The following is a 22,646-nucleotide window of genomic DNA, read 5'->3' on the forward strand; positions in this document are numbered from 1 at the left end:
TAGGTTAAGACTTAGACAGGGGCCATTTTCGAATTGCAGCCTCCTGAAGGTGTATCTTTAGGGCAGTTTTGAAAGTGAGTAGGGTTTTACACTCCTTTACTCCTTTTGGTGGGGCATTCCACATTTTTGATGAATAGCATGAGAACGAGTTCATACCCTTTGTTGTGCCAAATCTGGGTTGAACATGATTCGTGGCGCTGCCTCTGGTGTTATGATCGTGTGTGTGTGTGTGTGTGTGTGTGTGTGTGCGTGTGTGTGTGTGTGTGTGTGCGTGTGCTCGTGCGTGTGTTTTTTAGAGTTCAAAGCAAAACTAAATAAAAGCCTGGCCCTAGTTACTTACAGAGCATTTGGCTTCACAGGCCCAAACGCAACACGATGTTGGCATAATTGCCAATGTTTTGTTAAATTTGTGTCCTGTTTACCGCTGCAACCAAGTAGGCCTGCTGGTAGGCTGGCTGGATATAACATATCTTGTTTGTTTACAAACATTCTGATTTGGATTGTAGACAAAATATCTATGTTTAATCTGTAATTTCTTTGGCACAGAAAACACAGTTTATATCACAATTGTTAACAATGGAGAATGGAGTATTTCTCTAACATCAAAGTCAGTTGTGCCCTGCAGAATAGATGTAGTATAGTGCACCCTGACAGTGTTCATTTCGACATACATTATGTAGTTGTAGTCATATTTTAGTTATCTGAAATGTTTGTTTTAGTATAGTTTTAATTGACTAAATATCATAAGATTTTAGTCGACTAAATCCTAGAGATGATTTAGTCGACTAAAATGTATTTTGGTGTGCTGTGATGGCATCGTATTGCCTGATTTATACTTGGCTGCACGCTCACATCGCGTCTGTGACACGTTGTGATCTTGTAGATCGGCTATTTTCGCAACCAAGCATAAAATGACATGTCTTAGTTCTACTGGATCTCTTCTCCACTAGTCCCTCCCTAACATTTTAGTCTAGTTTTTATTTGTTGACGAAATTGTCAATATATATTTAGTCATAGTTTTAGACATCATAGCTTAGTTTGTATTTAGTTTTTAGGTTAGTTTTCATCAGTGAAAAAGGTTAGTCTACGGACATTTTTTTTCATAGTTTTAGTCGACGAAATTAACACTGCATCCTAGGCATGTAACGATTCACTCAACTCACAATACGATTCGAATCACGGTACTAGGTTCACGATACGATTTTTCTAAAAAGTTTCCAGACAAATGACAGAGAAATCATTTAAAAAAAGATAAGAAAGATAAGAAATAACATTAAAAGAGAAAATACTGGATTTGTGTAAGAGAAATTCTCTTACACAAATCTATTATTATCTAGTATTTTCTTCTCTTTTTTTTTTTTTTTTTTTTTTTACAATACTGTGTTTTCTCTTATCCTCTTTTCAATACAGTAGCAAATGACCGAAAACTCTTTTTAAAAAAAAATCAATTCTCTCTCTTTTTACTAAATCGAAATTGTTACCAGTTTCAATCGATTTGAATCGGTTTACGATAAATCGTTACTTGCCTACTGCATCCTGACCCCCCTACACTGATCCCAGTCTCAGAGTTGATCAGGCAGTCAGTGTAATGGACTCTAGTACTACCACACCTGTGAGGAAAAGCCTGGTGTCAGCGGCTCTATTCAGCTCAGCGCCTCTCTCTCCATCTCTGTCCTTTCCCAGGATCAATGACTGCTGGCTAGCAGAGGCAGAACCAAGGGTCTTGATGTGGAGGGCTACTTGAGTGGTCGAGTAATGTGATTGGATGGTTCCTCCATTCCAATTTGTTGAGCTGACATAGACGGAGTCAATGCGGTCACTCTCCAGGTTGACACAAATTTGGTTAGCACAGTGGTTCTTAAAGTGGGGTCCGGCGACCCCTAGGGGTCGTTGAGGGGGTTCCAGGGGATCCCCAGCAAAATTAGTTAATAGCCAGTGGTGGACAGTAACGGAGTAAATGTACTTGAGTACTGTACTTGAGTACAGATTCTGAGGATCCATACTTTACTTGAGTATTAGATTTTTTAAATACTTATTACTCTTACTTGAGTACATTTCCAAGAAAAATATTTTACTTTTACTCGAGTACATTTCTGGGAAGGCTGTAAAGTACTGAGTACTTTTAAGCCCACTCCACAGCCACACCAATGATTCGCCATGCAACTCCTTGCAACATGGAACTACTGGCAACTACTTGTCTTGCAACCATTTCCCCCAATGGCAGTTGCAAGGAGTTGCATTGGTGCGGTTGACCTTAAAACGGTTTTGTTGCAAGGAGTTGCGACTAATTGCCTTGGTGCGGTTTGGCCTTTAGGTTGGCTGTTTTCTTGTCTTCCCTAAAATGCAATTGGCCTAACTTCTGCTCTCACATTGGCCGTGTTTCTGTCTTCCCCCTCCGCTCGCCTCTTTGTTACATCTTGTATGGGTGTATAGGAGTAGAAGTATTTAGTTCTGGTTCCTCAGTCATTTCTATGTTTTTATAGGGTGTTTCTGCAGGCTTTGTATAACGTAGTAGTTCTACAAGCACATCAGTGCATGCAGTGCTGTGCTGGTTTCAGTGCCGAGTTACAGTACTTCTCTGAAACAAGAGTTACAAGGTCCTATAAATTCATTGTGAAAACATTACAGCAATTCGTTGATCTAAAAAATAAGAAATGTACTTTTACTTTTACTTGTACTTTAAGTATTTTTCAAAGCATGTTCTTTGGAATAAGTATAAGTATATTTAAAGGTAGGGTAAGTGATTTGCTTTGGTTAAAATAAGTGTTAAATAGCTCTATATTCTGATAGTACTCATTGCTATAGAGTGTTTGTTCAGTAAAAGGAGTCTCCTTGTCTCTCCACCTCTTTATTAAACAGAAAATGCATTTTCGTTTCAGTTTCATTTCCAATTTTATCCAACCAGGACAGAGAACTCAATCAGGATACAGATTAAACAAGTGCAATTGGAAGTGATGACACTAAGAAATGAGCATGCAAAATTGGAACTGGAACACTATAAAAATTAAGCTTAAAAATTGGTACTTTCTCCTGATTGGCTGAGATTTTGACACCTACCGGAAAATGTATTTTCTGTTTATTAAAGAGCTGGAGAGACAGGGAGACATCTGTTACTGAACAAACACTCTATAGCAATGATTACTATCAGAATATAGTGCTTTAACCTTTTAACAAAATACTTTTTGTTTTAACCAAAAAATATCACTTACCCTACCTTTTTAAGTATATTCAAAAGCAATTACTTTTTTACTCTTACTTGAGTAACATTTTGACTGAGCTACTTTTACTTATAGTGGAGTAAATTTGACCAAGGAGTTTCTGTACTCTTAATCAAGTACTGGGGTCGAGTACTTCGTCCACCTCTGTTAATAGCATCAAAACCAGTTGAACAACTTTAACCCTACATGATTGGCTATTTGAAAATAGCCGATCTACAAGCTCACAATGCCTCCGCTCGCGATGCGATGTGCTAGCTTGTAGATCTGCTATTTACAAAAAAATCTTTAAAAGATTTAACACATTTTGAATATTTTTGAAAAATTGAATAACACATCTTGTATGGGGTCCCTGGCACAAACTATTTTCAGATGGGGGTGTGCAGCCAATATCATGTTAATTTGTCGGTCCCTGACATTAAAAGGTTTGAGAACCACTGGGTTCATGGATGCACGTGACAGTGTGCATGTGTGTGCGTGTGTGTGTGTGTGTGTGTGTGCGCGCGTGTGCGTGTGCGTGTGTGTGTGCGTGCGCATGTACTGTACCTTGTGCTGTGTGTAAAGTACTGTATGTGAGCTTGCAGAAACATTTCTAGTAAATGACTGAAGAAGTGAGATGGGATGGTTGGTGCCTAACATTCTCACCACTAGATGCTACTCTTGATCTCTTCATGAAAGGCAAGCGAGGCACCGTTGCAGACCTGATGCTATAGCCTGAATTCCTTATGGAAGTCTGTACCACAGTATCAAAAGGTTTTCACTTTGTACTATTTTCTTCATTTTCACTGCAGTATCATTAAGGCCGGTAGCCAGGCATAAGAAAGTGGCCATTACATATACAGGCAGCAGCAGGTACAGTGGCTGGTACTTCCCAAAATGTTCCTGTTGCCTTAACTATTATCCTAGCCAGCTGTATACGTTTTGTTTTATAACAGTTTTTTAGTCTGGCATTTCTGCTTTATTTTGATAGCGACAGTGAGAGAGACAGGAAAGGTGGACAGAGAACAGGTGAATGACACACAGTCAGACAGGAATTGAACTGGGGAAATGAAGCTATTTGTTCCAAAAAGCTTTATACCAAGTTATGCTTACATGTATATATAACTGCTCCTAACAGCAATTGCACAATTATTTTTAACACGTTGCCTGCCGGCAACGTGTTAAGATGTGTTTTGGACATCTTTTGTAGCCTTATTGAAAGCAACAGTGGAGTGAGACAGGAAATATGGAGAGAGAAAGTAGGAGGATCACATTCAGCAAATGGTCCGTCCATCCCAGAATCGAACTGGGGACTTTCCGACCAGAGCATTGCACCATGTGTTATGCGCCTGCCCTAAAACATTTGGGCTATTGAGTCACCCCGTTTTTAAGTAAGATTATTGACATTTTATACTCTGTCCTTGAGATGGGAGAGTGCAGAGAGACAGGAAACCAAGGGCAGAGAGAGGAGATACATGCGATATGAGACAAGACGGTAGTTGGATTCTAAATTGGGTCCACGCGGCTCCAAGGAACATATGGTCTGTGCACTAACTGGCTGAGCCACAAGTTACCAGCTAGCTGTATTTTATTGTGTGTAGATATATGATTATTGGGTGTAGAATCTCTTAATGATCTTCAGTCACCTTCAAAGGTTGCTGGCACAGAAGGAAAAACTTGCCAGCCGCAGCCAAAAAATATTTCCCAGTATTTGGCTGGTGTTCTGTGGTGGTGCGTTGCCCTCCAACCCTTCCCTCAGGGCCAGCCTGAAGCATACTTCATCGTAACCTCTAAAAAAAACGGCATCTGTTTGAACGGATTGAGCACCAGCCATAAAAGGACGCACAGCTGACACAGCCACGAGACGCATGAGATTCTGCACAGCCTTCTCTTGACATCCGCATTAATATTTCACGAAGCCTTCATCGAATACCAATTAGTCCAGCGTACACCGCCTGGCATTAGATCATTTCATTAGGATTAGCACAGTGGCGGAGCTCTCGCTGAAGCGGGTACGGTCAGTGTCACATTGACTGATGTAGCATGAGATAGACCTGTGTGATGGTGATGCTGCTGATGGGGCCGCGCTAACATCCAAAGCATCCCCATCAGCAAGAAAACCACCGCCTAGAGAGAGAGAGACAGAGACTTGAGTAAAAGTACAAAAGTATTGGTATCAAAATGTACTTAAAGTACCCAAAAGTAAAAAGTACTCATTATGTAGAATGTTTTCAAATGTTTTCAATGTATAAAAATCTTTTGAAAATAGCAGATCTACAAGCTCACAATTGTAGATCGGCTATTTTCAAATGGCCAAAATGTATATAGGGCTGAAGTGGGTAATGTATGTTTTGTAAAATCTACAAAGTAACTAGTAACTTAGTTACTAGTTTTCAAATAATTGTAGTGGAGTAAAAGTATAATATTTGTCTCTGAGATGTAGTGGAGTAGAAGAAAAAGTAATGAAAATTGGAAATACTCCAGTAAAGTAAAAATACCTCAACAATATACTGAACAGTACAGTAGTTGAGTAAATGTACTAGTTACTTCACACCACTGGACATTGGTGTATATTCTGAGTGTTAATTCAACCTGAGAGTTTACAATTGTAACTTATGTACCCATGAGAGTCCATTTGGTTACATTTGTACATTTGTATTAACACTGAAGATTTGACTGTGTACTGTTTTGCCATCCACCCGATCAACTTCATCTCCAACTCATCTGCAGTGCTATAAAAAGAAATCTCTTCTTTTCTTCCTCCACAGACTTTGCCAACCATCCATCCATCCATCCCTCCCTCTCTTTCTCTCTTCTCGTTCTTCTCTCTCTGTCTCGCTGTCTCTCTCTCTCTCTCTGCCTTTTCATCTGAGAGGTTGAAATACGCCTTGGCTGTGCGGACATTTTCCTGGAAAGGCCCACCCTCCCCTTTCCCCCCCCAAAAACGGACTCTGACGCTGCTTTCCATGACGTTGACTGCCTCTGGCCACAGGCTCCGATGATCCAGTGGCCTGACCAGATCTGTATCGGGACGGACAGGGAAGACTAGAAGCAGAGAGAGAGAGAGAGAGAGAAAGAGAAATTGCCGCTGGCGGAGCCTGGGAGAGAGTACGGCTTGCAGCTTTAATCTTCTGCAGGCCTCTGACATGCCCTCTCCCCCCAATGATGGAGGTGAGTGGGACACATCAGAGTCTCCTGGGTGAGAAGTGAGAACACACACTGGCTGACCGGGACATGAATCCAAATTGAACATGTAAAATATGCCTGTAGTCCAGTGGTGTACAATTTTGAGGTATTTTTACTTTACTGGAGTATTTCCACTTTTCGGTACTTTTACTTCTACTCCACTACATCTCAGAGGCAAATATTAAACTTTTGCTCCACAAAAATGATTTGAAAAATGTAGTTACCAGTTACTTTGTAGATTTTGATTATTATTACAACTGAAGCAATCATGAAAAAAGTATTTCATGGACAAAAATCCCACACTGCTCTTGCTCAGCAGCATCAGTTTTTATTCAAATTGACAGACGTTTCGGTCCCTCTCTAGACCTTCATCAAGAGTGAAGACACTCTTGATGAAGGTCCAGAGGGACTGAAACGTCGCTTTTTAGAAACCTGTGAAATAGGACCTTCTTACTTAGTACTTTTACTTTTCGTACTTTAAGTACATTTTGATACCAATACTTTTGTACTTTTACTCAAGTACATTTTTTATTCCAGACTTTTACTTGTAACTAAGTATTTCTATATCTATCACACCAGCAGCAGCAGTATTTCCATATTCAATATTGCAGTATTGATACTTTTTACAGTACTTAAGTAAAAAAAAAAGTACTTTTTCCACCACCGTTTGCTTGCAATCTTCTCCTCTAGAAGATCAAGGACCATCCCCCATGAACGGGCCATCTGCAGGCTCCTACCAGAGCAGTGGGAAGAGGAAGGCACGCCGCAAGAAGAAGAAGGGCACCATCACCGCCAACGTGGCTGGCACCAAATACGAGATTGGTATGGCACCTGTCGCAAAACCGTGTAATCATAATCACACTTGATGTCAGTACTGTCAGTGCTACTAATAGTACACTCCACTAATAATCTCATTTGTTCGTGAAGCACCATCCAACCCAGTGTTAAAAAAATACTTCACAGACAATGAAACACTGATAAATGGTTTAAAATGAGATAGAAGATAAAAGTCTGGCATGAATTTAAACGGGTAGAATTGAAATGTATTGAACTGGCAAATGCAATCAGAATCACAGACGGAACACACAACGACATAAAGGCCCGTCAATAAAGAAGGTAGATAGACATCAGAGATTCAAGATTCACTTATATGTATTTGTCACGCGTTCATACAAGTATGTACTGTGCAGTGAAATATTGCTGTGGCATGCACCACCAGAACATCCACTGTGTTAACACATTCAATCCGGGATCACATCTGTGTCATTTTTGGTTTCTTTGGCTATTAAAAAATAACAGATATACAAGCTCATAGCGCGGCACTCGGTTCCGCGCTATGAGTTTGTAGATCTGCTATTTTTGAAAAATCTTGAAAATTTATATATTTTTTAAAGCGAACATTTGTAACTTCAATCTTTGCTTCCCGGGGTCCCTGGAACAAAACTTTTTGAGATGGGGGTCCACGGCCAAATACATATCTAAAAATGTATGTTGCTATATCAGTGGTGCTCCAACTTTTCCATTTCAAGGACCCCCAAAATGATACGTATTTGGCCGCGGCCCCCGCATCTCAAAATATGTTGTTCCAGGGACCCCAAGAAGCACAGATCGGAGTTAAAAATGTTCGCTTAAAACATATATATATATATTCAAAGATTCGCACAAATTGTCCACCATTTAAAAAAAAATAGCACAATCTGCATCTCACTTTGAGCTTGTATATCTGCTATTTTTGAATAGCCAAAGAAATCGTAAAATGACACAGATGCATTCCCAGTCATAATGGTTTAATCATTATGACAAAGCCCCTGATTTTAAAGGTTCATTCCAAGGTACAGTGTCAACTTCATGAAGGGGCAGGACGGTTGTATTGAGGTAGTACTAGAGCAGTAAGACAAACAAGTTGTGATGTAGTGAATTTTGTCTTAATCCACTGTTTGGGAAATGGTTCTCGACAGCGGCTCAGTTAGTCCCTCTAACCACTGCAAATCCAATCACAATATTGGCTCAACAGTAAAATCCAATTTGCGTCGGTAGATCGTTTAGAAGAGGCAGCTGTTCTCTAATATCTTAAACGAGTCTTAATAGAACCACAATTCAAGCCGGTGAAAACGCTTTACAAGTGAAAGATAAATAAATCTTTACTGAGGTAATTGAAGTTGGCAGCATTTTCTTTTTTTTTTGGGTGAACAGCCAAAAGAGTGGAGTAAGCACTCTTCACATTTTCAGTATAGTGTGTCACGGCACTGCTCTCAGGGGTGAGCTACAACCCTTGAAAAGGAGAGAGTCAGCAACAGCCAGAAGGGGTTGTGGGCTGGCGGGGAACCTACTGTTAGCAGGAGGTCTAGCGTTGAATCGCCTTCCTATAGCTGTGAGGAGACCCCCGTGGCAGCCATTTTGAGAGTAAAATGAACCTGAACGCCCATATGGACGGCACATTACTCTTGTTGCCCCCCTCCCCCCAAGTTAAAAGACCAAAAAATCTATAGCATTGCAGGGTAAAGCCTGATTTATTTGTCCTATACGGTGTCGCTCACCGACTATAGCCAATTTACGATCTTGTAGATCGGACTTTTTCGATGGAGTATAAATTAAGCATTAGGTGAAAGGTCGGCAGATATGCTGTTGAAGATTTTCTCTAAACCCACCGAGAAGGGGATTGAAGCTATACTGCCTCGAGGATGCCTTGAAGGCAACACTTTTACTGTAGGAAAGGATTGATTGTACTGTGCCCTGTACTTAAGAGCCATGACCAAGAGCGTACAGGTAAACTGTAACGCTGAATTCACACCAGCAGCAGCAGCAAGCGAATGTAAGCAGTCCTGGATGTTGCTAAATGGACAGGTCCGAGGTATCCGTTACACCCTCCTAAATAAGCAAGTTGTGGTCCAATGAGAGCGGCTCAAGTGTCTGGCAGGAAAGCTCACAGGCAGGGAGGAGAGGGTTGGTGCCCGTCTCTGGCAGCCTTTTTGCAAACGGTGTATACATTTTAGATAAGCTATAGGGCATAGCAGTGGCGGACATTTTCTGATTCCACTTCAAAATAGTCAATGCATTTTTCCCATTGACATTTCCAAAAATATAAGAAATTTATATTTAATTATATGATATACTATATTTAATAAATACCCTTTGTTTTGCCGTTTTCAAAAAAGTTTTTTCACAGAATCAAACGTTTTATGGTCATGATTCACCAGGACCCTGGATGGCTTGATTCTAGGCTTAAAATAATTGATATAAATATTTTTGGAAATGTCAATGGGGAAAAATGCATTGACTATTTTGAAGTGGAACCAGAAAATGGTTCTGCTATGCCCTATAGACCATGCAGTTGCCCTAGGGGGTCCTCAAATCTTTGGGTGATAGGAACTTGTTTTTGTTCATTAACCACTTGAACCCTAGCATCCCTATTCTGAGGGCGAGGCGTCGTGAGCTTGTAGATCTGCTATTTTCGGCAAAGAGGTTTGGTGTAGGGGGAAAAAAGAGCAGACAAAGTACACGTTTTCTAAGTATTGAGGGTTTAAGTTGTTAACTGTCTGAAAATACATATTAACATAAATCCAACACAACGCTTAACATTGACAGTGCTGTCAAACAAGTCTATGAAGCTATCTATGAAATCTATGAAAAAGTGTACATAATATTATACAATATGTGGTGGGGGGTCCCTGCTTCATCTCTCTCTCACCTCAAAAACTTTGTTATCAATTTTATGTGTATGCCTAGTCCACACACAGAGCACAGTGAGCTTCTGGTTGGCTGGCGCTCTGTCTCGTCAAACAGCAGCAGCATCAAAGTGGAACTTTTCTCCAATTTGCCGCTCCGCTTTTTGCTGGCTCTGCCTCCAGCTACGATGGGGAAAGCAGCAGTCTCTCCTCTCCATAGACAAAGCATTGCACCTCGCCGCTTTCACAGAAAGCGGAAGCGAAATACCACTGCTGGAGTGAATTCAGCGTAAAGCATGGGCCTTTTGCCATCTAAAGCCGGATTTAGACTTAGTTGCGCTTCAGTGTCGCACACTGAAAATAGCATTTTTTTCTTTTTAAATGCAATTTTTTGTGCGCGACACCATGCACCACAAAGTATATCAAGCCCTTAAACCCTCCTCTGCCTGTTTCAGTTAGCCAACTGCTATTAGACTTTGCTGACATCGACAGATGAATGCAGTCACGTCGGAAACATCTTTTTCCCATTCAAGCGCCGTCACGCAACATTAAGCCTGCCGTCTCCAGGTTGGCAAAGGCTTTCACGAAATTAATTAATACCTCGTTTCGTTAGGCCATATGAATTTTTCATTAGTCACTGAATAATGAATAGTCGTTGGATTAATGTCCAAATGCGCCCGCCACCTATCTCTCATACGTTCAGGGTTTCCAGTGGGACTTGAATGCATTACAGGCCATTAATTCATCTTTTTGAAGAAAGGCATTACGAACGGCTGCTCTGCAGCCATCCCGCTGATGGTAAATATAACTCTGTGAGCTTTTTTGTTCCAGACTTTCAAGAACTAATATCTCTCTTAATGTATAGACAAACACCACTGGAATCCCAAGAAATATTTATAAGCAAAACACTGATCCCAGGGTTTCCAACATCCTCTCTTAACAGAGTTCATGGATGTTCCAGACAGCATTCTATTCCTTCATCTATTTACTAAAAGACTACCAACATGTACTATGTAGTATGTCCCCCTGAACATGCACCCTGACTCGAGTCCCAATCCCCTTTTCTCTTTATTGTTTCTGTGTGCACTGTTCGGGATGTCCTTTCTGCCTACAATACGATACTCCATCAGAATCAACAATTCACAATTTAAAATTCACTTCAAAAGAGGAGTTTGAAGTGTTGATTAACTCCAATCAGTATTTAGTTAGGCAGACATTTTTAATAAAGGGCAGTGGAGAACAGGGCCTTATTACCTACTAATTCATGCTTATTACAAGGACCTTCATATAAAGTGTTACCAATGTGTTTAAACTGGATAAAAGTAGTCAGATTTGGTATCAGTTCCTCTGGATGTTTATTCCAACTATGTGTGGCATAGTAACTAAACACTGCCTCACCATGTATTGATATAACCCAGGGAACAGTTAATAGACCCTGGATGACCGGCTGAGACTTTTCGAGGGTTCATAATGTAAAAGCAAATCAAGAGATGTATTTTGGCCTTAAAGGGCAAGACCACTTTGGTAGAGGTTTGGGTTGTGTAGTTACCTTGCCATGATGTAACCCCAAAGGTGGAAGAGAAATAAAAAATAATTGCTCCATTGATTAGAAATTGATAATTCAAAATATGCTCCTCATTGACTTACATTGTACAGTAAAACAGCTCTCAAAGTCACTCTTTTAGCACGTAAATGAACACAAACAAAGTTGATTCAGACAATATAGAACATCACCAAACCCAGTACTGTTTTTTTTTTTAATAAAAATGTCAACTTCCTGTTGATTTTGCCATTTTTAATAAGTAGAAAACCTGGACTGGATCCGCGGATCCGGATCCAGATCTTCAAATGGTAAAATCAACAGGAAGTTGACATTGTTATTAAAAAAACAAACAGTACTGGGTTTGGTGATGCTCTATATTGTCTGAATCAGCTTTGTTTGTGTTCATTTATGTGCTGAAAGAGTGACTTTGAGAGCTGTTTTACCATACAATGTAAGTCAATGAGGAGCATATTTTTGAATAATCAATTTCTAATCAATGGAGCAATTATTTTTGATTTCTTTCCCACCTTTGGAGTTACATCATGGCAAGGTAACTACACAACCCAAACCTCTGCCAAAGTGGTCTTACCCTTTAAACCACTGAGTGGTTTCTGTCTGTACTGTACAGTCCACAAATTATTCTATGATGGTTATGAGTACAGACACCTCTAAATGTAATATATATTAAATACTGTATAAACGATGTGCTCAGTAGAGCACAGAACTCCATCAATGTGACAGTTTGTCTGTAAAATGTTGCACTGCTTCTGGCGCCACATTCCCTTTTGGCCATAGAACTTCATGATGCCGACACATGGGGTACACACACACAGCAGCCTCTGGATGTTAACACTGAAATGGTGACCAGTAAATCAGTTCTCCCTGCGCCCATCATAAAGTTATTTACATTTTTAAGATATTAAAATTATGTATCTGTCCACAAGCTATGTGCTTTTTTGTGACAGGCTACGCCCCCTTTGGCCAATTGTTGTGAAAAGTTAATCAGTTCTTCCTTGGTCCAATTCATTATGCCCTTGGCAGAGGTAATGACTGTAGGAATTCCCTTCCTAAGGTAAAGTCAAGTTTTATTTTTCTTCTGTTTTCATTATACCGTTGGCAGTTCGTATTGTCATCAATGAAATGGCTTTCCTCAAGACCAGGGACGAGGACGAGACGGCTAACCTCATCTGGAACGACTCAGCGGTGCAGCACGAGAAAATCGCTGAGCTCAGGAACTACCAGGTACACTCCACTCCACCGCAGCCAGTTCAGTCATCCAGTCAGTACAAAGTCAAGTCATCATGCACTGTATACAGCCTCAGTTAAGTTCACGTCATCACTTGAGTTTTGTCGCCAAAAGAGAAATGTGGTTGCAGCAAGGTACAGTATAGTTACATGCTCACAGCTGCCAAAATACGGAAAAGCTATAAGACACATTTTTAACACACAGGATACAAATGGGCAATTGATTAATTGATTGATTGAATACTTTATTATACAGAAATGTAAACGGCACTAGGTACAGTCAGACATTTGGGCTAAAAGGATAACACAAAAAGTTCAGGGGACTTTTCTCCATTGTGGTCCTATGTATTCAATTCATCAACATAGCATAAAAATAACACCAAAATACAATATCATCAACAAATTCAAAACACTATACGTAAAAAGTAGAAAAAGGGAAAAGAGAAAAAATGGCATACCTTCTCCTTCTAATGGGAAAAATTAGTTTACCGCCCCTTTTGGACTCCTGAAAAATGGATTGATGGACAGATGCAATGTAAAGGGCTGTGAGGGAATGATGAAATATTGCAATATGCGGTATTCATTCATTCTCACTTGAACTTATGAACGTGTTTCTCCAACTGAGGGCTCTGGGAGTCTGGAGACGGGCCTAAAGGCTGAGGTGAGGTTTCAAGATAAGCAGAGCTCACATCTGTTGACCTCGGACCTGGCTGTGATAGCCTGTGGCTGTAAGATCAACATTTCGAGGGAGATACATATTTTAGGGGAACTCAGAGTAAATATTCTTATCATGTCAGCTGTTGACCCAGCCTATGGGGGTCTGTTCTATCATATCCAACAGCGCTAGAGGTCACAGCTTCTGAGGCTAGCAGATAGCGGTCCTCTCTTTGTAAGAAATGTATAATTTGAGTTGTAATATAGAACGACGGAAATTCTACACCCAAAGGACCTATTAAAGTCTCATCATATTATTTGGTGGCTGTTGTTAAGTGGGTCGAGAGTCTCTCTGTTATGGGCTCTGTTTTGGTACAGGTGCACTTTCGTGGGGCAAGCAGTGCCGGGGGAAATGACAATTTCCCGAGACACGTGGTGTTTTTTCCCTTGCCTGCAGGCGTATTTCGGTGACACTCCATGTGCTGATGTGGGAGGAGTTGCACAATGAGGGGTGTGGCATTTGCAAATCAGCAGCACACTGCTGCTGATTTGCCACAGTTTGCAAGTTTGTGAGACGGGAGATGAGAGCATCCATCTTAACAACATGCTATTTAAATGACATACTTAGCATTTGTAGACAAGCAAACCGTATATCTAAATAACATACATAGATAAATGTGAACAAGTAACCAACATACATCTATCTGCATAATATAACTAGCATATCCAAATAGACAAGAAGAAGTGATACATGGAAATGAGAACTGCTAGCTAGCCTTGTGCAACCAGACCTAAGTTTTCAGGCTGAGGCGGGAAATGTGCAGTGAGTCTGTAGCCCTGACTGGGTATGTGTGTGTGTGTGTGGGGGGATTCCACAGGCTGTAGCCAGGTAGGGGGTGCCATGTCCTTGACTGCCTTGTAGGTCATTACTAGTGTTTTGAATTGGATGTGGGCAGCAACCTGGAAGCCAGTTATGGGAGCGCAGAAGGGGGAGACACCTGACAATTTAGTGAGGTTGAAGACCAGGGTGTGTAGTAGTAGTAGCATGCAGTCAGACAAGCAAGGTCAGAGTTGCAATAGTCAAGCCTGGATAAGGAGCTTTGCAGACTCCTTGGTGAGGAAGGGTCTGATCCTCCGGATTTTGTACAGCGCAAACCTACAGGATCGGTGATCGCTTTGTGTGCCTTGAAGGACACACATAATTCTATCATCAAATGAAAACTCACAGGCTATTTGTTAAAGGTAAGAGAGTGCAAAATAACATTTACATACAGTATAATCTACATTATTTTCTCATTTGCACTGCAGCGATAAGCACATTCAGTTATAGGCCAATTGGGGTGACACACCTGGAACTCCAGTGGTCCGTAGACCAGTTATGGTCTTTCAGCGTCAAGTCATACCAGAGGAGGCTGTCTCATTGTGAGATGACATTGTGCAATGACAGTGGCTCAAGCACAGGGAGCTTGAGTCCATCAGACCATAAGGTGGAAAATAATCGCTCTGACCTTCTCTGTGACTAGAGTGGCCCTATTACTCCTATCAGACCTCCTTCCTTCCACCTAGCACGACTCAACACAATTCATGTCTTTTGCCACCTACCACTATAGAGATAGAGGGCGTAAAGAGGAAACAAGGAGAGTAACCCCCAAAAAACATTTACACCAGGAAATATTTGAGTAAAATTGTATTTTCATTCACACAATTGCAAAGTTATATTATCCTTTTATAATTGCTGCACTACTTGGGGGGCAGGGGGCAGGCAGGCAGGCAGGCAGATTGGCCTGGCACTCCTCGGTTTAAATTACTTTTCACTCATCCAGAGTTGTGGGTGACCAATCAGAGCCCACCATTCAAAGTGGGATTTTTTTTGCTGTGACGTTTGAATCTGTTTGTAACCGCCCCTTGGAAATGATTCATCCACACCAAAGTTCCAGACTAATTATCTAGGCAGTGATGTTAGTCTGGCCATGCCAGGCTAGACTGACATATATAGTAACAATAGACAGCATAGGGACAAGAATTGGCAGGGACCCCCGATAATATATTATATTGATTTGTAGGGTGCTGATTTGGTATGTATTGCGATTCTTTAGGTAGTGCGAATCTGTGTCAGCCCTAGGGCGCTCAAAGCCTGTGCCCCCCAGCTGTGTGGAGTGCTCCAACATGTCTACAATATTAGCCTGAGGCTACAGAAAGTCTTGAGGCTACATCCTGTCTTGTTCCTGTACCAAAGAATACACAGCGCAGCAGCTCTAAGGACCACAGACTGGCTATGAAGACTCTGGAGAGACTTGTTTTGGAGCAACTTTGCCCTTTGGTCAAGCCCTCCTAGACCCCCTCCAGTTTGTGTTCCAGTGAACTGATGGATAGGTGTTGGGGTGATGTTGTGAGTGACAGGGTGGATAGGTGTTGGGATGATGTTGTGAGTGACAGGCTGGATAGGTGTTGGGGTGATGTTGTGAGTGACAGGGTGGATAGGTGTTGGGGTGATGTTGTGAGTGACAGGCTGGATAGGTGTTGGGGTGATGTTGTGAGTGACAGGCTGGATAGGTGTTGGGGTGATGTTGTGAGTGACAGGGTGGATAGGTGTTGGGGTGATGTTGTGAGTGACAGGCTGGATAGGTGTTGGGGTGATGTTGTGAGTGACAGGGTGGATAGGTGTTGGGATGATGTTGTGAGTGACAGGGTGGATAGGTGTTAGGCCCGGGTGATGTTGTGAGTGACAGGGTGAGGGTGGATAGGTGTTAGGCCCGGGTGATGTTGTGAGTGACAGGGTGAGGGTGGATAGGTGTTAGGCCCGGGTGATGTTGTGAGTGACAGGGTGGATAGGTGTTGGGATGATGTTGTGAGTGACAGGGTGAGGGTGGATAGGTGTTGGGATGATGTTGTGAGTGACGGGTGGATAGGTGTTGGGATGATGTTGTGAGTGACAGGGTGGATAGGTGTTGGGGTGATGTTGTGAGTGACAGGGTGGATAGGTGTTGGGGTGATGTTGTAAGTGGACAGGTGTTTGGGTGGTGTTGTGAGCAGTTGTGTGTTCTACCGTGTTACGCTATATACGTGGTATACCGACGCAGAAACATCGTAAACCGTCTACTAACCATCCACGGTAGCGCATCTGATACGCAGGAGTAGGGGCTGGGGGCATGTGGACTTCAATAGCCTTTCAGGTGATAGTGACTGCTGGCCATGGGAGTTTCGAAGTAGTTCACACACATATATTTTGTTAGAGCGATTATTTCATTCAGTGACCACTTGGTTATTTCATTCGGTGACCACGTGCACATATATATATACGGGGCGAATAATTATGGTATAAATGGTAAATGGTGCATTTATATAGCGCTTTTATCCAAAGCGCTTTACATAGATTGTGCATTACATTCACCCATTCACACACACATTCATACACCGATGGCAGAGGAAACCATGCAAGGCACCAACCTGCTCATCGGGAGCAATTAGGGGTTCAGCGTCTTGCTCAAGGACACTTCGACACCTACTCTGGGGGAGCCCCCCAGCCCGTGATCGAACTGGGTACCTTGCGGTTTCCAGTTCACTCTACCCGGCCACTCTACCCCTGAGCCACTGCCGCCCCAATGGTATACCCTCCAAAAAAACCTAGAACACACCACTGGTTGTGTGAGTGAGGGTGGGTGGATAGGCGTTGGGGTGATGTTGTGAGTGAGACCCCCCCCCCCCAATGCCTATCCACATAGGCGTTGGGGTGATGTTGACGTGAAGGACGCTCAACAGCAAACTGCTTCTTCTGTGAAGTGGCCTTACCTCTGTTTGACCTCCCTGTCCTGCTGTGTGAACCTTACCGTTCTCTGCTGAGGTCCATGTGTTAGTGATCCATCTTGCAGGGCGCCTATTTGATTAGACTGGACACTAATGATCGATTAAATCACAGGCCAGTCAAGGGGAGCGGAGCATGTCAGTATATGGGGTGGGCGGTGGGGGTTCAGCTAAATAGATTGGACATTACAAATGCTCAGCGGCTCAAAGCTCAAAGTGTGCGTCGTGGGTAACGTCTCAACAGGGACTTATGATTATGTTTTGATATAGATTGTTCTGCAACTGCTCTCGCTGTTGTGTTCCTTGGGGTTTATTGCTCTAGATTAAAAAAAAGATCCCTTAACAATTGGTTTTGATTTCCTCTCCCGCTGCCTGTAGCACGGCATACTGCCTCCCAGCATTGCCATAATTGTGCGACCTCCTCCAAATCCCTAATTACGTCTGTCTCGTTTGGATAATAATCACAGATTCTTTTTACACTCTGCGTTCATTGGCCCCCTCCCCTCCCCTCCCTCTTCTCCATTTCATTTTTTTTGTCTCCCTCTCTCCTTCCAGTGATTTACTCTGAAACTTTCCTGTCAAAATTCAGTTCATACGAGCCTAATTAACGCCCCCTGTTCAGGCTCATTTGGTCAAAGAATACCGAAAACCATGTTTTTTTTCTACTGCTCTCCCCTCCCCGCAGCTTCCTTGCATTCAAAGCAATTCATTCAACTGTCACTGCGTACAATTGTAGGAGCCCGCGATGCAGAACCAATTACCTCTCTCAGACTTAAGATTGATCGTCTTTTTTATTTTTTTTTCCTTTTTCCACCTTCCCCTCCACCCTCCTCAACCTTTTAAAACACAAAATATGACGTGATATACTAAATAAGGGTTAAGAAAGGTCTCACTGTCACCTTTTTGTTTTGAGTCTGTAATTGGGCATAAATGTCAGAACATTGTAAGCTCACTTCAGGTTGCTGCCTTTAATGTGCGGGGGGGGGGGGGGGGGGGGATTGAGTCGTGTAATGACCCTACCAACATTATTATGTCTGCTTGTCCCTCTGCAGAGAATTAACCACTACCCCGGCATGGGGGAAATCTGTCGGAAAGACTGCCTGGCAAGAAACATGGGAAAGTAAGTTTTGCCGTAATCTTTATTAACCACATGAACCCTAGCTTCATGGGCATGTCATAATAGACGAACATTTGGCAAAGAAAAAAATCCCAGGACGAAAACGTACTCTTGGCCATGCCTTTGGCCTGGCTAAGACAATCAACACTGAGGACTTTACTGTATATGACTAAAGCACCAAATGTAAAATCCACCAAATTCATTGCTCTCCCATGTCTTCAGAATGATCAAGTGCCAGCCACAGGAGTACAGCTTCACCCCCAAGACGTGGATCTTCCCTGCGGAGTACACCCAGTTCCAGAACTACGTCAAGGAGCTGCGCAGGAAACGCAAGCAGAAGACGTTCATCGTCAAACCCGCCAACGGAGCCATGGGTCACGGGTAAGGTCAGCGACCGCTGCAGGGTCACAAATACCCTGCAGCACTCATGCTTAATTTATACCTGGTTGCGCGCAGGTGTCGCGCCCCGAACGCAGCTGATCTACAAGCTCAGAACGTGTCGCAGCGTGACGTGTTGTGCGCTTCTAGATCGGCTGCTTTCGAGGCACAACCAAGTATAAATCAGGCGTCAAGAGGCACTGATGGAGGGATGTGAGGGAGGGAGGGAAGGGAAGGGAAGGAAAGAGAGGGAGTGATATTTTGAAAAGGCAGCGTAAACAGCAAGTGAAGGAGGAAATTAGCATGAGACCCGGGAGAAGACGAGTGCGATCAAAACAAAACAAAAGGGGGCAGGATGATGCATGTGACCGTGACACGGCTGTCTGTGGAAAACGCATCACAACCGCATCCACATTGACTCAAAGGCTGTGCTGATTCTCATTGCTGTCCCCAATTCACTTCGCTGGTTGCAATCACCATAAATCAGTAGCTATAGCCAGCAATAGATGACACACACGCACGCACGGCCGCACGCACGGCCGCACGCACGCGCAGGCAGTTACTTCCCTCACGGTCTTGAGTCTGCATATGATTATTGGATCCTCTTATGAGGCACCATCAGTAGAGAGACCCAGTCAGAATGTAAAATGGAACAAGATGGCTGCTCCAGGATACTTAGGTCTCTATAGTGCCTTTCAGTCAAAAGAAGGGGGTGAATGTGAATATGATGCCTTTAACCACATGAACTGAGAGACCCCATTATATGATGTAAAACGGTCTGCATTTATATAGCACCTTTATCCAAAGCGCTTTACAATGTGATTTACATTTACCCATTCACATACTGTACACTCGCATTCCAATGGCGTAGGCAGCCATGCAAGGCACCAGCCTGCTCATTGGGTGGAGTTAAGAGTTCGGTGTATTGCTCAAGGACACTTCTACATGGCATTAAGGGCTGGGGATTGAACCGGGAACAGCGTGGTTCCCAGACGGCTGCTGTACATCCTGAGCCACTGACTGCCACCCCTTTTATATCACTTTTATGGCATGTTTATCATGGCATGTTTTCATTCTGCTACCAGTTTGAGTGAGGAGGTTGAGTGCTGGCTTGTCATTTACCACTATCAATCTGGTGTCCCTATTTTGGGCAAGTCATTATAGACGAATATTGTCAAAAAAGTAATAAAATAAATAAATAAAAAGCAGATCTACAAGCTCACTATGCGTTACGATGCAATGCGTTGTGATGCAAAGGGGCGTTGCAGCGTTGTCTCTCACTTTGAGGCTGACTCTTCTGGTGTTTGGAGCCTTGCCTTTGAATCCCTGCTGCAGGAAGCCCATATTTATTAAAGAATAAAAGCCTGCAAAGCCTGAATTATTATGACACATTAAGAAAGTGAAAGATAATGAGTTTAGGTCAACCACTCAATGGCGGAGCGGCCTGCGAGATTGGATTTTTGCTCTTATTTTCTGCACGGTGTGACGCAGCAGGAAATTAACTTATATCCACCTCTCCCGCCTTCCCCCGTAATTTATTTTCCGCCGGCAAACTAAATGAAGTTATTGTTTGTGTCTGAGGTGGAGCTTGTTAGAAAAGAAGGAACAAAAAAGTGTGTGTGTGCGGGGCTTAAATAGGCGAGAGACCCCCCTCTGGCGTCAAATTAAATAGGCAGGGGAGAGTGGGCTGTGATTACCTGACACCCTGGCTCATCAATCATGTCGTCCCTTCTTCTGCTCGGTCCTCCTCGGCTAACTAATGCCGTTAACCCCCGTCCTCATCATTCAGCTAGCTGTCTGCTTGTTAGTGCGGAGGTCCCCCTCGCACATCATGGACCACAGCGAGGCTCTTATCAACTTCTCTTCAACCGGTTCTGCTCTGTCAATGCACTTTGATAAGCAGAGCCCTATAATGTGGAGTTAAACTGTGACACAGCATTCTTGTCGCTGGCAGGGACAAGGCGTGATGAGGGGTGAATGATTAATCCATAGGGAACTGCAACAGTTCAGCACCTCATTGATGCTGTCACACGCCTTTTTTTTTTTTTTTTTTAAAGCTCTGCAGAGTGGATCTAAGAATGTATTTCATCGTAATCTGACATTAAAACCAGAGCTTTCTGCGCGTATACCTCCTCCTGTGTTAAAGATTTGATAAACGAGGCCTAACGTCTCATTGGTGTTATGACACTGTTGGTCGATTGGATTTAACTGCGCAGGTGAATGCTTGGGTTATATCGTAACAGCATAGACTATACGCTCCCTCAGATATGATCTCAGCCAGTTCCTAAGGGCCATGAAAATGAATAATGTTTTGCAGTATTTCTTTGGTGGCTACAAGCCATGGCACCTCAGTACCTCAGAACCACAACTTTTCAGACAATCACGTCTGTACATCTAGGCCAAATATTGGGGGTGTGCGGGTGTGTGCATGAGTTTGCGCGTGCTTGTTTGTAGCCTATAAGGGGCCCTGCCAGGCTATGCATGTAACCAATTTATCTCCTGTCTGCTGAGCTCTGAGTGATGGTGATATGTTTTAAGTTGGACTAAGGGGTTGCTCATAGTTGCAGACTGTTTTGAAAGCACCCCTCACCCCTGCATTCAGCCCACACATGTGCACGCGCACGCGCGCACACACACACACACACACACACACACACACACACACACACACACACACACACACACACACACACACACACACACACACACACACACACACACATATATGACCACAGACACACACAAGCATTTGAAGAGAGCACCATTAAAACTCACTTCACACACCCACCCACACACAGACACAGACGCACGCACGCGCGCGCGCGCACACACACACACACACACACACACACACACACACACACACACACACACACACACACACACACACACACACACACACACACACACACACACACACACACACACACACACACACACACACACACACACACAGAAGTACTAGTTCTCGAGCCCAGAAAACCCTGGCCTGCGTACTATAAGGCCTGAGTGCCAGTGACATGAGACCAAAGCAAATGAATTAGAGTGGAGGTCGAAACGGAGTACAACGTCCGTTCCTATTAACCCGCCCGAAATCAGGAGACCCTGCAACAGTATTTGATGTAGTACGCCGCTCACACAGAATGGAGTTTGGCTTCAGAGAAATCACAATGTTCTCCAGATGCCAGCAGTGTAGTGCTGCACAAACAGTTCAAACAAGCCAACATTTGTATACCGCTATCTGTATTTTTGGTGCATTCTTTTATTCACAAGTTTTATTTAGATTAAGGCTTAGGTAACCGAATGTTTTGGAAAGTTTGAGGCGCCGTGGAGCCAAAAGGCTTGTTCTCCTTGGAAAAGATTTGAGGCGTTATTGTCTTACTCATTAACATTTTTTCCAATGAACGTAATGGTACAGTACATGCATTCACTGAATGCATGTACTGTACTGAAGATGCACAAAATGATGAACATTTGTAAAAAAAATAAAAAATAAGTATGGATAATATAATAATTGCCCGCACCTGGAGGCACGGTGGCGCAGTCGGTAGCGCTGTCGCCTCACAGCTAGAAGGTCCTGGGTTCGATTCCCGCCGGGGACGCTGTGGGCGCTGGGGGCGTGTCTTCTCCTCCGCGTCATCAGCGCCCATACCCTAGGTGGGGTTGGCGAAAGGGCCTACTCTGTGTGGAGTTTGCATGTTCTCCCCGTGTCTCCTAGGGTAGTTAATACCCTCACAAAAACATGTAGTAATCCTGGTCGCTATACCGCCTCCCCCATGACAGCCGGGGCGCCTGATGGAGGGGAAGGGAACTGGTTGGAATAACGTGTTCCTTCCACGCGCTACGTCCAACCAGGGAAACTC

At 43.1% G+C, this 22,646-nt stretch overlaps 1 protein-coding gene across 1 annotated transcript in view; it reads left to right on the top strand.

Moving 5' to 3' along the window:
• The first annotated feature begins 6,311 nt into the window (after positions 1 to 6,311).
• The window catches only part of ttll7 (tubulin tyrosine ligase-like family, member 7), an 86,383-nt gene continuing 70,048 nt past the window's right edge, over positions 6,312 to 22,646 (top strand). The window contains 5 exon segments of the mRNA XM_080430067.1: positions 6,312 to 6,365; positions 7,071 to 7,202; positions 12,709 to 12,830; positions 18,341 to 18,408; positions 18,628 to 18,786. Coding sequence (XP_080286193.1) covers positions 6,341 to 6,365; positions 7,071 to 7,202; positions 12,709 to 12,830; positions 18,341 to 18,408; positions 18,628 to 18,786 — 506 coding nt within the window. The 5' untranslated portion in view covers positions 6,312 to 6,340.

This window comes from Gymnoscopelus braueri (genome assembly GCF_963280865.1).
Source record: "Gymnoscopelus braueri genome assembly, chromosome: 6".
Lineage (NCBI taxonomy): Eukaryota > Metazoa > Chordata > Actinopteri > Myctophiformes > Myctophidae > Gymnoscopelus > Gymnoscopelus braueri.